Genomic DNA, 17463 nt, shown 5'->3' on the forward strand with positions numbered 1-17463 from the left:
GGTGTCTGCGCAGAGCTGGGGCAGCACACAGGGAGAACACACACACACAGCCAAACGACTAACAACAGCATCTGTGCAGCACCCAGTGCAATGGGGGTCCCCGATCTCGCTAATGGGAAATGGGTTCCAGATTCGCTCGCCTGCACCGGGTGCTGAAATGCCCCTGATAAGTCATGACAGGGAAGTGGCTGGGGGGACCTTGCACTTCTCTAGCAGCCAACGTTGGTCATTTCATTCCAAACTGCTCTAGGCTCTCAGGGTTAAAACTTGCTGTCCTGCATGGCCTAGTGGGTGGAGCATGAGACTGAGGTTCAGGACACCTGGGTTCTGTTCCCAGTGTGGCACTGGCCTGCTATGCGGCCTTGGACCAGTCCCTCCCCCACTGCGTGCCTCAGTTTCCCCTCCCAATCTAGCCCAAGCTATAATCTGCTGTGCTTTAACCAGAGCAAATCCAGAGTGGCAGCAGGACTTGGGGGGCAGTAGGCTGACTCCCGGTACCACTGGGCTCATTCCCAGCTGGAGCAGGTGCTCAGAGACCTGAGTCAGCAAACTCCATTGGCCTGGGGACCTGGGTGCTGCCTGTCCCCACCGTCCCCAGGCACCTGTTCCAGGGGCTGGCTGGATGCAGGCCCAGAGTGGGCTTGACCTCTTTCTGCCCACGGGAAGGGGCTAACGGGGTGGAACAGGGCAGGCTGCAGTCACATGCATCTCACCGTGCCTCAGTTTCCCCTCTATCCCCCGGGGTTGAAGGGGCGGGAGGGGGACCGCAGAGTGTGCGCTCCTCCCCTGGAAAATGCCAGGCCTCGCAGCCAGCAGCTTGGGACCCAGCCAGAGCAGGGTTTGCCATCTGCCTCCCCCGCTCCCCTCCTCCCAGCCCCTGCGCAGGCGAAGGGGAGACCCGAGGTGCACAGGACACAATGGCCCCATTGAGCGAAGGGAGGCGGCACTGCCAGGAAAAGGGAGGGGGGCTGCGAGGGGCGGGGCTTCCTGGCAGGTCACTCCTCCCAGACCTGGGATGGAACCCAGGAGTCCTGGCTCCCCTCCCCTCCAGCTCCAGCTCCAGCTCCAGCTCCGTCTTCCCCTCCCACATGTGCTGTGTGTAGCCTGGTCCCCCCAGTCCCCTGCCCCCCCTCCTCCGGGGGGGGGGGGCGCGACATGCACAGGTGTCCTGCAGCGGCCACGCCCATTGGGCAGCCCGGCCCGGCCCCTCCCCCAGCCCCGCGCTCCCCTGCCGGGCCCCCGGCTCCGCCCGCCCCAGGTGAACCATCGCCCCGCTGAGCTGCCGCCTGGGCCCGGTGACCCCGGCGCCCCCCGCCATGCCGGCCCCTGCCCAGCCCCGGCCAGCTGCATGGTGAGCCCGCGGCCAGCCGGAGCCGCAGGGACGTGTCACGGGTAAGGGACCTCCCGCCCCGGGCACTGGCCGGGGATCGCGCCCCGACAGTCCCGCCCCATGAACCGCGCCCCGGACACCCCGCCCCCGACACCCCTGCACCAGGCACTGCTCCCGGGCACCCCCACCCTGGGCATTTCGCCCAAGGCAACTGTGTCCCAGACACCCCCTCCCAGGGCACTGTGCTCGGGCACCCCCACCCTGGGCATCTCGCCCATGGCACTGCCCCAGACACCCCCCCCGGGCACCCCCTCTCAGGGCACTGTGCTCGGACCCCCCCACGGGCATCTTGCCCAAGGCACTGTGCCCCCAACACCCCCGCCCTGGGCACCCCCCACCCCAGACACCCCCGCCCCGGACACCCCCACGCAGAGCAGTATCCTCGGACACCCCCACCACAGACACCCCTGCTCTAGGCTCCATGCATCCAACACCTCCCACCCTGGACCCCCTTGGCACCGCACCCACATCACCCCTCCCCCTGGGCACTGCACTCAGATCCCCACTCTGACCCCCACTGGGCACTGTGCCCCAAATCTCCCACCCCCCTTGGGCACTACACCCAGATCACGCCTCCCCCTGGGGGATGGGTGCACGGAGGGATGGGTGTGTGGGGTGGATGGGGCGGATGGAGGGGTGTGAGGGAGAATGGGGGTGGGGTGCGTGGGGTCAATGGGTGGATGAAGGGGCATGTGGGGGGATGCATGGATGGACGGAGAGGTGTGGCGGAGGATGGGTAGTGGCTGTGGTGCAGGGGTGTGTGGGGGGATGGGTTGGTGGCTGTATGGGGGATGGGTGGATGGAGGGGTGCGTGGGGCGATGGATGGATGGGAGGATGGAGGGGTGCGTGGGGCAATGGATGGGTGGGTGGATGGGGGATGGGAGGATGGAGGGGTGCCTGGGGGGATGGGTGGGTGGATGGATGGGGGATGGGAGGATGGAGGGGTGCATGGGGCAATGGATGGGTGGGTGGATGGGTGGATGGAGGGGTGCGTGAGGGGATCGATGGGTGGATGGAGGGTGCGTGGGGGGATGGATGGACAGGTGGATGGGGGATGGGTGGATGGAGAGGTGCGTGGGGCAATGGATGGGGGATGGGTGGGTGGCTGGATGGGGGATGGGCGGATGGAAAGGCACATGGGGGAATGGTTTATCCAGCACTGCCCGTTGCCAAAACAGCAGTGCAGGCTCGGCAGTGGCTGGCTGGATGCTGTGGTTGTCTCCCCACAGTGCGGCTCCCACAGCCAGTGCCTGCCCCATGGGCTTGCAGGGGATGTGGTTCAGTACGTGGAGCTTGGGCAGCGCAGAATCGGGCCCCACTCCAGAAGTGGCTGCATGTCAGCACCGGGTGAGCCATCCCCACGAGGTGTTATGTGCAGCTGTTCCCCAGCTGCCCTGCCCGAGAGGTGACTACACCTCAGCTCCGGGCAAGCCATCCCTGTGTGTCCACGCCTGTGGGATGAAAGGCTGCAGAAGGAGGGGATTTGGGGTCCCCGAGCAGGATCTCAGAGACCAGGAGTCCTGTGCTGGCGCCAGCCAGGGCTGGGAACCCTGTAGTCACCGCCCCGCTGTGCTCTCTGTCCCCAGGGTGCAGGACTTGCCGGGTGCCAGGGGAGCAGGGTCTGTCTGGCCCGGCCCACTGGCTCCAGTCAATCATTAACCGCGGCAAGGAGATGGCTGAGAAAGACGGTGAGTCGCAGGGGAGCTGGGCCGCAGGCTACTCCTGCCCTAATCCCACATCCTGCTTCCTGCCCTAGCCAGTGCCTCCGCCCAGTGCCATGCCCCCCATGATTGGGGGATCCCTGATCCCATCCATGCCCCTGCCTTCTCCCCAATCCCTCCTACCTTCCCTGATCCAACACCCCCATCTCCAATCTCCCCACCCCTCCCCCATTCCTGATCCCACAACTCCCCCAGTTCCATATCCTTCCCACCCCTTCCCAATCTCTGATCCCACCCTCCCCTAGTCCCATATTCCACCCCCTCCCCAAACCCTGATTCCACGTTCCTCCCCTTCCCTCAGTCCCATATCCCACACCCCACCCCTCTCCAATCCCTGATTCCATCCCTCCCCCAGTCCCAAATCCCACACCCCACCCCTTCCCAATCCCTGATCCCATCCCTCCCCCAGTCCCAAATCCCACCCCTTCCCAATCCCTGATCCCACATCCCTCCCCTTCCCCCGTCCCATATCCTACACCCCACCCCTCCCCAATCCCAGATCCCACCCCTTCTCAGATCCCACGTCCCTCCCCCAGTCCCATATCCCATACCCCACCCCTTCCCAATGCCTGATCCCACGTCCCAGCCCCTCCCCAATCCCACGTCCCAGCCCCTCCCCAATCCCTGATCCCATTCCTCCCCCGGCCCCATATTCCACACCCCCGCCCTTCCCAATTCCTGATCCCATGTCCCTACCCCTTCCCCAATCCCTCTCCCCTTCCCTGATCCAACACCCCCTTCTCTAGTCCCCCACCCCTCCCCAATCCCTATTCCCACTCCTCCCCCAGTCCCTGATCCCACGCTCTCACCCCTCTCCCAATCCTACATCCCACACCCATCTGCCCCTTCCCAATCCACACTCCCCCCCCCCCCCGCTTTTCTGATCGCACCCCCCCTCCCCGAACTGCAGGAGAAATAGATCATTAACAGTGCCAGATGGCTGGGCAGAGGACACGAGAGGGTCACGCTGCCTGAGCTCAGCTCAGCTCCCTGCTGGTCCCCCACTCCAGGCTGGCCCCCTCCCCACCCCAGAGGGCAGGCTGGGGAGAAGGGGCAGGGCTAGGGGCAGATAGGGGAGGGGAGGTTTGTGGGTGGGGAGGTGGGTGAAGCCAGTGGGGGAAGGGTGGGGAATTGGTGCATGGCTGGTGGGGGTAAGGAGCTGGCCCAGCTGGCAGGGGAGGGGCAGAGGTGATATTGTTGTGAGTCTGAAGTTAATGGCGGTTTGAGATTGTCATATAAGAGGGTCAGCTGGAATTCTGTAACCAAAATCCTCAGTCGACAATCGGCACAGCCCTGTGCACCGCAAAGTAAGAACAGATCCAGCCCCACCCCGCGGTGAGGGGCAGAGTTGGCCGTGTCCCTTCTCCATAGGGTGACCAGACAGCAAATGTGTAAAATCAGGACAGGGGTGAGGGGTAATAGGAGCCTATATAAGAAAAAGACCCAAAAATCGGGACTGTCCCTATAAAATCGGGACATCTGGTCACCCTACTTCTCCACTGGAACGGGTGGGATGCACAGTTTCATCCCCCAACTAAGTTCCAAACCTTCTGTCGTTATATAGCCAAAGAGACCCCTCCTTGCCACAAAAACCCGCCCAGAACTAAGGGTGCGGCAGGACCCCCTGACTTGAAGTGGTTTCCAGCCTATCCAGGGTTAACAGTTTGGTTCAATGGCTCTCAGCACCCCCACGATACACATTGTTCCAGCCTCCCTGGCCCAGAATCATCTGTTCTGATGGGATTTCCTTTCAGAGGAAGTCTGTACTGATTGATGTGTGAAGGCAGCATTATTTACAGTGGAGATGACCAACGTTGTTCAAGTTCAAGATAATCTCTCTCAGTGTGTCCTTCTTTCCCCATGATCATTCTTCCCTAGTGATTCTCCCTAGCAAAAATCACCCCTCATCAATCCCAGGTTTAATGTTTACATCAGCCTTAGATCTATATTCATAGAATCATAGGACTGGAAGGGACCTCGCGAGGTCCAGTCCCCTGCATTCATGGCAGGACTAAATATTATCTAGACCAGCCCTGACAGGTGTTTGTCCAACCTGCTCTTAAAAATCTCCAGTGATGGAGATTCAACAACCTCCCTGGGCAATTTATTCTAGTGCTTAGCTACCCTGACAGGAAGTTTTTTGTAATGTCCAACCTAAACCTCCCTTGCTGCAATTTAAGCCCATTGCTTCTTGTCCTATTCTCAGAGGATAAGAAGAACAATTTTTCTCCCTCCTCCTAGTAACAACCTTTTATGTACTTGAAAACTGTTATCATATCCCCTCTCAATCTTCTCTTCTCCAGACTGAACAATCCCAGTGTTTTCAATCTTCCCTCATAGCTCATGTTTTCTAGATCTTTAATCATTTTTGTTGCTCTTCTCTGGACTTTCTCCAATTTCTCCACATTTTTGCTGAAATGTGGCGCCCAGAACTGGACACAATACTCCAGTTGAGGCCTAATCAGCGCAGAGTAGAGCGGAAGAATGACTTCTCATGTCTTACTTACAACACTCCTCCTAATACATCCCAGAATGATGTTCGCTTTTTTTGCAACAGCATTTCAGCGTTGACTCATATTTAGCTTGTGGTCCACTATAAGCACCAGACCCCTTTCCGCAGCACTCCTTCCTAGGCAGTCATTTCCCATTTTGTATGAACGCAACTGATTGTTCCTTGCTAAGTGGAGTACTTTGCATTTATCCTTATTGAATTTCATCCTATTTACCTCTGACCATTTCTTCAGTTTGTCCAGATCATTTTGAATTTTAATCCTATCCTTCAAAGCACTTGCAACCCTTCCCAGCTGGGTATCCTCTGCAGACTTTAGAAGTGTACTCTCTATACCATTATCTAAATCATTGATGAAGATATTGAACAGAACTGGACCCAGAACTGATCCCTTGAGGGACCCCACTCGTTATGCCCTTCCAGCATGACTGTGAACCACTGATAATTACTCTCTGGGAACGGTTTTCCAGCCAATTATGAACCCACCTTCTTCTAATAGCTCCGTCTAGGTTGCATTTCCCAGTTTGTTTATGAGAAAATCATGTGAGACCGTATCAAAAACTTTACTAAAATCAAGATATACCATGTCTATCGCTTCCCCCCTACCCACAAGGTTTGTTACCCTGTAAAGAAAGCTATCAGGTTGGTTTGACAAGTTTTGTTCTTGACAAATCCATGCTGATTCTTACTTATCACCTTATTATCTTCTAGATGTTTCAAATTGATTGCTTAATTATTTGCTTCATTATCTTTCTGTGTACAGAAGTTAAGCTGATTGGTCTGTAATTCCTCGGGTTGTCCTTATTTCCCTTTTTATAGATGGGCACGATATTTGCCCTTTTCCAGTCTTCTGGAATCTCTCGTGTCTTCCATGACTTTTGGAAGATAATTGCTAATGGCTCAGATATCTCCTCAGTCAGCTCCTTGAGTATTCTAGGATACATTTCATCCTGGTGACTTGAAGACATCTAACTTGTATAAGTAATTTTTGACTTGTTCGTTCCCTATTTTAGCCTTTGATTAAGGGAATCAAGGATATCTGGTGTTCTATAGGCATGGAGATGCCACAGATTATTAGATTAAAGCCTAATAGATAAAATACATGATCTTACTTATAGGACAAGGCCCAGTGTTCTGGGCCTTAGAATTCAAACATCTCCTTTGTTAATATCATACAGATTCTAAAGCATAGTTGATATATAAATGAATCAAATATATGGAGAGTAAAGGACTAAAAGGGTTAATATTTACTAACAAATACTAAAAATACTGTCAGATGGCAGCTGCAGTGGTGTTATAGGCGTTATCGATTTAGGGTTTCTTCATGGAGTATGGAGGTGTAGTGATCTGATAGCTATATAATAGGTACACGTACCCTTCCCTCCATCTCCACACACATCTCATCCATCCATCCACGTATCCATCCATCCAATCCCACACATACCTCTCCATCCATCCATCTCCACATATATCCATCCATCCATCTCCACACATCACTCTCAATCCATCCGTCCATCTATCTCCACACGAATCCATGCATCCATCCCCACATGTATCCATCCATCCATTCTCACATATATCTCTCCATCCATCCATCCATCCATCCATCTATCCATCCATCTCCACACACATCCCATCCATCCATCTCCACACGTACCCCTCCATCTATCCTCACATGTATCCCTTCATTTTCTTGTCTGTCTATCCATACATACATACATCTCCACATGCATCCATCCATCCACACATGTATCCCTCCATCCATCTAACTCCACATGCATCCATCCATTCCCACAAATGCCCCTCCATCCGTCCATCCCCACAGGTATCCATCTATACATCTATCTCCACACACACACTCCTCCATCCATCCAGCCAGCCCACATAGAATCATAGAAGTGTAGGAGTGGAAGGTACCATGAGAGGTCATCTAGTCCAGTGTTCTGCACTCATGGCAGGACTAAGTATTATCTAGACCATCCCTGAGAGGTGTTTGTTCAACTTGCTCTTAAAAATCTCCAATGATGGAGATTCAACAACCTCGCTAGGCAATTTATTCCAGTGCTTAAACACCCTGACAGGAAGTTTTTCCTAATGTCCAATCTAAACCTCCCTTGCTGCAATTTAAGCCCATTGCTTCTTGTCCAGTCCTCAAAGGTTAAGAAGAACAATTTTTCTCCCTCTTCCTATTAACAAGCTTTTATGTACTTGAAAACTGTTATCATGTCCTGTCTCAGTCTTCTCTTCTCCAGACGAAACAAACTCAATTTTTTCAGTCTTTCCTCATAGGTCATGTTTTCTAGACCTTTAATCATTTTTGTTGCTCTTCTCTGGACTTTCTCCAATTTCTCCACATCTTTGCTGAAATGTGGTGCCCAGAAGTGGACACAATACTCCAGCTGAGGCCTAATCAGTGTGGAGCAGAGCAGAAGAATTACTTCTCGTGTCTTGCTTACAATAGTCCTGCTAATACATCCCAGAATGATGTTTGATTTTTTTGCAGCAGTGTTACACTGTTGACTCATATTTAGCTTGTGGTCCATTCCGCAGGACTCCTTCCTAGGCAGTCATTTCCCATTTTGTATGCGTGCAACTGATTGTTCCTTCCTAAATGGAGTACTTTGCATTTGTCCTTATTGAATTTCATCCTATTTACTTCAGACCATTTCTCCAGTTGGTCCAGATCATTTTGAATTTTAATCCTATCCTCCAAAGCACTTGCAACCCCTCCCGGGTTGGTATCGTCCACAAACTTTAGAAGTGTACTCTCTATGCCATTATCTAAATCATGGATGAAGATATTGAACAGAACTGAACCCAGAACTGATCCCTGCAGGACCCCACTTGATATACCCTTCTAGCTTGAATGTGAACCACTGATAACTACTCCTGGGAACAGTTTTCCAGCTAGTTATGTGCCCACCTTATAGTAGCTCAATCAAGATTGCATTTCCCCAGTTTGTCTATGAGAAGGTCATGCAAGACAGTATCAAAAGCTTTACTGAAGTCAAGATATACCACATCTACCACTTCCCCCCCATCCACAGGTCTTGTTAGCTTTCTTTGACAGCGTATCAGGTTGGTTTGACACAATTGGTTCTTGACAAATCCATGCTGACTGTTATTTATCACCTTATTATCTTCTAGGTGTTTGCAAATTGATTGCGTAATTATTTGCTCCATTATCTTTCTTGGTACAGAAGTTAAGCTGACTGGTCTGTAATTCCCCAGGTTGTTCTTATTTCCCTTTTTATAGATGGGCACGATATTTGCCCTTTTCCAGTCCTCTGGTATCTCTTCCATCTTTCATGACTTTTGGGAGATAATTGCTAATGGCTCAGATATCTCCTCAGTCAGCTCCTTGCGTATTCTAGGATACATTTCATCAGGCCCTGGTGACTTCAAGACATCTAACGTGTCTGAGTAATTTTTAACTTGTTCTTTCCCTATTTTAGCCTCTGATCCTACCCTATTTTCACTGGCATTCACCATGCTAGACGTCCAATCACTACTAACCTTTTTGGAAAAAACTGAAACAACAAAGTCATTTATCACTTCTGTCCTTTCCACATTTTCTGTTATTGTTTCCCTCTCTCCCTGCATTGAGTAACCCTGTCCTGGGTCTATGAGTCTAACCCTAACCCTATGTCTCTAGATAGTTTAATCTTGTTTTGTGCCTTGGCCTTTCTAATTTTGTCCCTACAGACTTGTGTTATTTGTTTATATTCATCCTTTGTAGTTTGACCTAGTTTCCAATTTTTGTAGGACGCTTTTTTTTGAGTTTCAGATCGTTGAAGAGCTCCTGGTTAAGACAGGGTGGTCTGTTGCTGTACTTCCTATCTTTCCTTTGAAGTGGGATAGTTTGCTCTTTTTCCCTTAATTACATCTCTAAGAAAAACTGCCAACTCTCTCAAACTCTTTTCCCCCTTATACTTGCTTCCCATGGGATCTTACCTACCAACTGCCTGAATTTGCTAAAGTCTCTGCCTTCTTGAAATCCATTATCTTTATTGTGCTGTTTTCCCTCCTACCACTCCTTAGAATCACAAACTCTTCATGATCACTTTCACCTAAGCTGCCTTCCACTTTCAAATTCAACCAGTTCCTCCCTATTTGTCAAAATCAAATCTAGAACAGCGTCTCCCCAGTAGCTTTCTCCACCATCTGAAATAAAAAAAATTCTCCAATACATTCCAAGAACTTGTTGGATAATCTTTGCCCTGCTGTATTATTTACATATACCACTCCCTCCCTCGCGCCCTCCCTCCCTCCATCTCCATATGTACACCTCCTTCCCTCCATCCATCCATTCATCCATCTCCACATGTACCCCTCCTTCCATCCATCCATTCATCCATCTCCACATGTACCCCTCCTTCCATCCATCTCCACAAGTATCCCTCCTTCTCTCCATGTACCCTTCCCTCCATCCACCCATTAATCTCCACATGTAGCCCTCCTTTCCTCCATCCATCCATTCATCTCCACATGTACCTCTCCTTCCCTCCATCCCTCCATCCTTCCATCCATCTCCACATGTACCCCTCCTTCCATCCATCTCTACATGTACCCTTCCTTCCCTCCCTCCCTCCCTCCATCCATCTCCACACACATCCATCCATCCATCTCCACGTGTACTCCTCGTTCCCTGACTCCATCCATCCACTCATCCAGGGGAGGAGGGATAGTTCAATGATTTGAGCATTGGCCTGCTAAACCCAGGGTTGTGAGTTCAATCCTTGAGGGAGCTATTTAGGGAACTGGGGTAAAAATCTGTCTGGGGATTGGTCCTGCTTTGAGCAGGAGGTTGGACTAGATGACCTCCTGAGGTCCCTTCCAACCCTGATATTCTATGATTCCCCAGCATCAATCGGGCTGGTCTGTGGCTTCCACAAGAGCCACTGGTGCTTTCTCAGCAGTTCCCCATGGCAGCGGTTTGTGGCCTGGGAGACTCACAAGGAATCTGACCTGTCAGGGTGGGGCAGGTGCACCTCAGGGCTGGGATGTTCAACAAGGACAAGTTCATAGTCCTGCACTGAGGACAGAAGAATCTCATGCACTGCTACAGGCTGGGGACCGACTGGCTAAGCCGGGGTGGCCAACCTGAGCCTGGGAAGGAGCCAGAATTTACCAATGTACATTGCCAAAGAGCCACAGTAATATGTCAGTAGCCATAGGTGCCAACTCCGGGACTGGAGCACCCACAGGGAAAAATTAGTGGATGCTCTGCACGCACCGGCAGCCAAGCTCCCCTTACCCTCCCGCCCCACCTCCTCTTCCCCTGAGCGTGCCACGTCCCCACTCCTCCGCCTACCTCCCAGCGCTTGCCACTGCCAAACAGCTGTTTGGTGGCATAGCAAGCTCTGGGAGGGAGGGGGGAGGAGCGGGAACATGGCGCACTCAGGGGAAGAGGTGCGGAAGAGGCGGGGCTGGGATTTGGGGAAGAAGTTGGAATAGGGGCAGGGAAGGGGTGGAGTTGGGGCAGGGACTTTGGGGAAGGGGTTGGAATTGGGGTGGGGCAGGGGTGGAGTCAGGACTGGCCCAGGTTCAGAGGCGGGTCGAGCACCCACCGGCGCGAGAAATCGGCACCTATGTCAGAAGCCCCCCATCAGCCCCCGCAGCTCCCAGAGCCTCCCACCCACCAGCAGCCCCATCGATCAGATGTTTTGTGGTGTGCAGGAGGCTCTTGGGGGGGATGGAGTGGAGTGAGGGCATGGCAGGCTCAGGGGAGGGGGCGGGAAGGGGGGGGAGTGGGCGCAGGGCCTGTGGCAGAGCCAGGGGTTGAGCAAAAAGAACAGGAGTACTTGTGGCACCTTAGAGACTAACAAATTTATTAGAGCATAAGCTTTCGTGGACTACAGCCCACTTCTTCGCCCCCTGGGCACATTGGAAAGTTGGTGCCTGTAGCTCCAGCTCCGGAGTCGGTGCCTATACAAGGAGCCGCATATTAACTTCTGAAGAGCCACATGTGGCTCCAGAGCCACAGGTTGGCCACCCCTGAGATAGGCAGCAGTTCTGCAGAAAAGGCCCTGGGGATTACAGTGGACGAGAAGCTGGATATGAGTCAACAGTGTGCCCTTGTTGCCAAGAAGGCTAACGGTATTTATAAGTAGGGGCATTGCCAGCAGATCGAGGGACGTGATCGTTCCCCTCTATTCGGCACTGGTGAGGCCACATCTGGAGTATTGCATCCAGTTTTGGTCCCCCCACTACAGAAAGGATGTGGAGCAATTGGAGAGAGTCCTGCAGAGGGCAACAAAAATGATTAGGGGGCTGGGGCACATGACTTATGAGGAGAGGCTGAAGGAACTGGGATTGTTTAGTCTGCAGAAGAGAAGAATGAGGGGGGATTTGATAGCTGCTTTCAACTACCTGAAAGGGGTTCCAAAGAGGATGGATCTAGACTGTTCTCACTGGTACCAGATGACAGAACAAGGAGCAATGGTCTCAAGTTGCAGTGGGGGAGGTTTAGGTTGGATATTAGGAAAAACTATTTCACTAGGAGGGTGGTGAAGCACTGGAATGCGTTACCTAGGGAGGTGGTGGAATCTCCTTCCTTAGAGGTTTTTAAGGCCCGGCTTGACAAAGCCCTGGCTGGGATGCTTTAGTTGGGAATTGGTCCTGCTTTGAGCAGGGGGTTGGACTAGATGACCTCCTGAGATCCCTAAGCTTCTATGATTGTATGCTGCATGAGCAGGGGGAGCCCTGGGGGGCGGGCGGGAGGTGTGTGTGCCACGGGAAGAAGCCAACTTGGGTTAGTGGCTGCAGTGGCTTTTTTGATCTTCTTCCAGTGAGGACACCACTGCCCCAGCTGTTCACGTGGCTCTGCAGCTGGGGGGGTGACCCCGTCCCTGGGGCGGCTGATCATGTGGCCCTGCAGCTAGGGGGACTGATCCGTGCCTGGGACAGCTGCTCACACAGCCTTGGACATGGAGCGGGGCTGACCTGTGCCCGGGGCGGCTGCTCACGCGGCCTTGCACCTGGAGCGGGGGCTGACCCGGCTGTGACTCGTTTTCTGATGGAAAATCAGGTTCTCAAGAAAACAAACGTTTTGGCAGAAGAGGGGAAGGGATGTGGTGGGGGAGGGGGACACTTGGGTTCTCTCCCCAGCTTTGGGAGGGGACTGGGGTCTAGTAGTTAGAGCAGGCAGGGCTGGGAGCCAGGACTCCTGGGTTCTATCTGAGAACTTTCTGATTTTCCCCTGGGCAGAAAAAAATGAAGTGTGTGTGTGTGTGTGTGGGGGAGGGCGGGCGGGGGGATATTTGGTGTTTTGACAAATAGTGGGAATTTTCCCGAGGGAAAAGCCCTCCCTGCTGTGAGCCGCTGAGGTGCTTTAGCCGTCTGGCCGGGCCTGGGGAAGAGACGCAAGGGGGCAGCTTCCCCACTGGCTCAGCTGGCCATTAGCTACCCTTTGGGCACTCCCACCCCAGGCCTTGTGCCAGGCACTGCACAGCCCACGAGCAGGGCCGGCTCCAGGCTTGGGGCGGCAGACTGTTCCAGGCGGCATTCTGCCCAATCCTAGGGCGGCACGGCCGCTTTTTTTTTTGTTCTTGTTCCACTCCGCACTGGCTGGGGCTGTATGTATCTAGCCAGGTCTGGCTCTGCCCAAGGACCCCCAGCGAGCTGTACTCCCAGAGGGCTCCTGCTAGTGGTACTGCTCATCGCTGGCCCTGCTGTGCCACCCCAGGACGACTGTACACACACACACAACGCCCAGTTGTGTGACCCTAGGGTGACTGTACACACACATACAGCCCCACTGTGCCCCCTTGGGTGACTGTACACACACACAGAGCCCCATTGTGTGACCCCAGGGCAACTGTACACACACACACACACACACACACACACACACACACAACACCCAGTTGTGTGACCCTAGGGTGACTGTACACACACATACAGCCCCACTGTGCCCTCTTGGGTGACTGTACACACACACAGAGCCCCATTGTGTGACCCCAGGGCAACTGTACACACACACACACACACAACGCCCAGTTGTGTGACCCTAGGGTGACTGTAAACACACACACACACACACACACACACACACACACACACACCCATGGTGTGACCCTAGGGTGACTGTACACACACACAGCCCCACTGTGTGACCCCCCAGGGTGACTGTACACACAAATACAGCCCTACTGTGCCCCCTGGCAAGTGTACACACACAGAGTTCTGTTGTGTGACCCCAGGATGACTGTACACACACACTGCCCAGTTATGTGACCCTATGGCGACTTTACATACACACACAGCCCTATTGTGTGACCCTAGGGTGACTGCATGCATACACACGCACGCACACACACACACACACAGAGCCCCATTGTGTGACCCCCTCCCCGGGTGAATGTACACACACACAACCCCATTGTGTGACCCCAGAGCAACTACACACACACAGAGAATCCTGTTGTGTGACCCCAGGATCACTGTACACAAACATACAGCCCCAGTGTGTCCCCCTGACCCCTCAGGGTGACCTTACACACACACAGGCTGGTTGTGTGACACTAGGACTGTTGAATAAGTGTGTTGCCATTGTATTATTTCAGTGCAGTTGAAGATATAAATGTCTTTGTGTTGTCCCCTTACATTGGGGGGTGGGTGGGGGGGAGCCAGGACTCCAGGTTCTATCCCCAGCTCCGATTGCCCCTCTCTGTGCCTCAGTTTCCCCATCTGTACATTTCAGAAAGCAGCACTTGTCCTGTGGTGGACCCCCCCGCCCCAAACCGCTGGTTCTCCTTCCCCAGGTGTAGGCTGGCAGCTCCCTTCCCCCACCTGGGCTGGGCTGCTGGGGGAGGGGAGAGTGCAGGAGCCGATCCTCCCAGGCCAGGTGTGAGGAGATCAAAAAACGCATCCTGTGCCCCTTCCCAGCACAGCATCCGCAGCCCCAGCCCAGATGGCCCCCTGGCTACCAGGCACTGGGCTCGGGGCAGAGCCCTTCAGCCCTGTACTGGGCATGGGCCAGATCCAGCCGCACACCCATGTCCCCACAGAGCCCCCTTCCACTCCCTGGTGGGGGGTTACTGGTCAGAGCAGGGGGGCTGGGAATCAGTCAACTAAATGGGATGGTGCTGCCAGGAACACAGCAACATGCTGGGGCTTTGGGGCTAACGCCGAGCATGGGAACAAAACAACCCCTCCTCAGCCCCTGCCCTGTTCCCCCTTCTGAGCCCCCAACCGCACAGCATGGAGCCCCCTGCAAAGCCTGTCAGCCAGCTACCTGCAGCCCAGCGCCCCCTGCTGAGCCCCCTGCCCCGTGCCCTGCAGCCCAGCGCCCCCTGCTGAGCCCCCTGACCCGTGCCCTGCAGCCCAGCGCCCCCTGCTGAGCCCCCTGCCCCGTGCCCTGCAGCATAGCGCCCCCTGCTGTGCCCCCTGCCCCGTGCCCTGCAGCATAGCGCCCCGTGCTGTGCCCCCTGCCCCATGCCCTGCAGCACAGCGCCCCCTGCTGTCCCCCGTGCCCTGCAACATAGCGCCCCCTGCTGAGCCCCTTGCCCCGTGCCCTGCAGCACAGCGCCCCCTGCTGTGCCCCCTGCCCTGTGCCCTGCAGCACAGCGCCCCCTGCTGTCCCCCGTGCCCCTGCAACATAGCGCCCCCTGCTGAGCCCCCTGCCCTGTGCCCTGCAGCCCAGCGCCCCCTGCCCTGTGCCCTGCAGCATAGCGCCCCCTGCTGTGCCCCCTGCCCCGTGCCTTGCAGCACAGTGCCCCCTGCTGTGCCCCCTGCCCCGTGCCCTGCAGCACAGCGCCCCCTGCTGTCCCCCGTGCCCTGCAACATAGCGCCCCCTGCTGAGCCCCTTGCCCCGTGCCCTGCAGCACAGCGCCCCCTGCTGTGCCCCCTGCTGAGCCCTCTGCCCCGTGCCCTGCAGCACAGCGCCCCCTGCTGAGTCTCCTGCCCCGTGCCCTGCAGCACAGCGCCCCCTGCTGTGCCCCCTGCCCTGTGCCCTGCAGCACAGCGCCCCCTGCTGTCCCCCGTGCCCCTGCAACATAGCGCCCCCTGCTGAGCCCCCTGCCCTGTGCCCTGCAGCCCAGCGCCCCCTGCCCTGTGCCCTGCAGCATAGCGCCCCCTGCTGTGCCCCCTGCCCCGTGCCTTGCAGCACAGTGCCCCCTGCTGTGCCCCCTGCCCCGTGCCCTGCAGCACAGCGCCCCCTGCTGTCCCCCGTGCCCTGCAACATAGCGCCCCCTGCTGAGCCCCTTGCCCCATGCCCTGCAGCACAGCGCCCCCTGCTGTGCCCCCTGCTGAGCCCCTTGCCCCGTGCCCTGCAGCACAGCGCCCCCTGCTGTGCCCCCTGCTGAGCCCCCTGCCCCGTGCCCTGCAGCACAGCGCCCCCTGCTGAGCCCCTGCCCTGCAGCACAGTGCCCCCTGCTGAGCCCCGTGCCCAGTGCCCTGCAGCATGGCACCCCCGGGTGCTGGGGGACCTCACTGTGGGGGCACACAGGGAACTCAGTGTCTAGGGGTGGATGCGCTGGCCCTAGACAGGGCAACTGAGCAGTGGGGGCTCCCAGTCAGTGGCACCATGGGGCCAGTTCCCTCTCCTGTGACCCTGCTGGGCCCCGGGGGGGGGGGGGGGACGGACACCAGCAATGGGAACAGCCCTGCCAGGCGCTTTCTGGTGCTGCGTCTCCATGGGTCACTGCACCCTGCCCAAGGGCAAAGTCCCCCTGGACCAACCCCCACCCCGCCACGCTAGGGCTGTGGGACATAGAATTCATTAACTCTTCACTGTGGGGCTGGGAGCCAGGACTCCTGGGTTCTGTGCCCAGCTCTGGGAGGGGAGTGGGGTCTGGTGGGTAAAGCAGGCGGGGGCTGGGAGCCAGGACTCCTGGGTTCTATTCCTGGTACAGGGAGAGGGAGTTCTAGTGGTTACAGGGGCGGAGGCTTGGAACCCCCCCCTCGGGTCTCCAGGCCCCTATTTCATCCCCAGGCCTACTTTCCCCTCCCTCCATCCCTCTGGTACCACAGCAACCCCGGGCGGGAGGGTGACAGGAGCCCACGGGGCTGGCTGAATGGGGAGGAGTGGGGGGGGGGGTGTCGACAGCAGGAGGGTGGGGCAGGGGGGCAGGCAGGTTCCCAGGCTGGGTGCTGAGGGCCTGTGACTCCTCTAGGGTGAGATATGGGGCTGCTGAGCGGGGGCAGGATGCCAGGGTCAGCCCCAGGGCTGTGTGCTGCGGGGGGTGGGGGGGTCCCAGTCAGCTGGGGGGAGTCAGTGCAACAGCCTGTGCTAAGAACCAGGAAGGGGGGTGGTTCGTTCCCAGGCCCATTAACCCCCCTCCTGTTCCAGGGGGGCCCCACGGTGCCGTGCTGGTCGCTGCCCAAGGTTGTGGCTGTCGTGACTGGTGGTTTCCTGCTCTTAGCCGGCATCGGAGCCAGCGTGTGGGCCATTGGTAAGAATCTGGCCCCCCAGGACCCCTCACTCCCGAGGCGCAAGCCCCTGGTATCCCATCCCTGGGCTCCCCCACCCAGCCCTGCCCGGGCCCCTCACTCCCAACCTGCAGCCCCCTGCTAGCCCCCCACTACCCCATCCCAACCGGCGAATGCCCCTTACTCCTGTCCTATAGCCCCCTGCTAGCCCCACCTGCCAGCCCTGCCTGTGCCCCCCCGCTCACATTCCCTGATGCCATATCCTCATTCCTCATAATCACAGCCCTGGGCGCACCTGGAGATCCCCCTCCTGCTGCCCCCTGCTGGGCATGGTGGGCTCTGCATGTACTCTAAGGCTCTCTTGTCTCTTGCAGTGACATCTGTGCTGGGGAGCGACAGTGAAGGACTGTATGGTGGTAAGTGGGGGAGCCCCCTGCTCAGGGCCATATGACTGGGAGCTACTGCCCCC

The 17463-nt window shown here is 56.2% G+C and overlaps 1 protein-coding gene across 1 annotated transcript; it reads left to right on the top strand.

Annotated features, from left to right (window-relative positions):
* Positions 1-1049: 1049 nt before the first annotated feature.
* LOC135979338 (serine protease hepsin-like) lies at positions 1050-17452 on the top strand. Its single transcript, XM_065579749.1, has 5 exons — positions 1050-1392; positions 2621-2738; positions 2978-3078; positions 16915-17017; positions 17369-17452. The coding sequence occupies exons 2-5, from the start codon at positions 2726-2728 to the stop codon at positions 17443-17445; spliced, it is 294 nt and encodes a 97-aa protein (XP_065435821.1). The 5' UTR covers positions 1050-1392; positions 2621-2725; the 3' UTR covers positions 17446-17452.
* Positions 17453-17463: the final 11 nt, after the last annotated feature.

This window comes from Chrysemys picta, unplaced genomic scaffold (assembly GCF_011386835.1).
Source record: "Chrysemys picta bellii isolate R12L10 unplaced genomic scaffold, ASM1138683v2 scaf778, whole genome shotgun sequence".
Classification (NCBI taxonomy): Eukaryota; Metazoa; Chordata; order Testudines; family Emydidae; genus Chrysemys; species Chrysemys picta.

Bases quoted from the DNA above. Each gene is read 5' to 3' on its own strand.
- LOC135979338 (XM_065579749.1), top strand. The intron at 3,079-16,914 runs GGTGAGTCGCAG...CTCCTGTTCCAG, and splicing joins AGGAGATGGCTGAGAAAGAC to GGGGGCCCCACGGTGCCGTG. The intron at 17,018-17,368 runs GTAAGAATCTGG...TGTCTCTTGCAG, and splicing joins AGCCAGCGTGTGGGCCATTG to TGACATCTGTGCTGGGGAGC.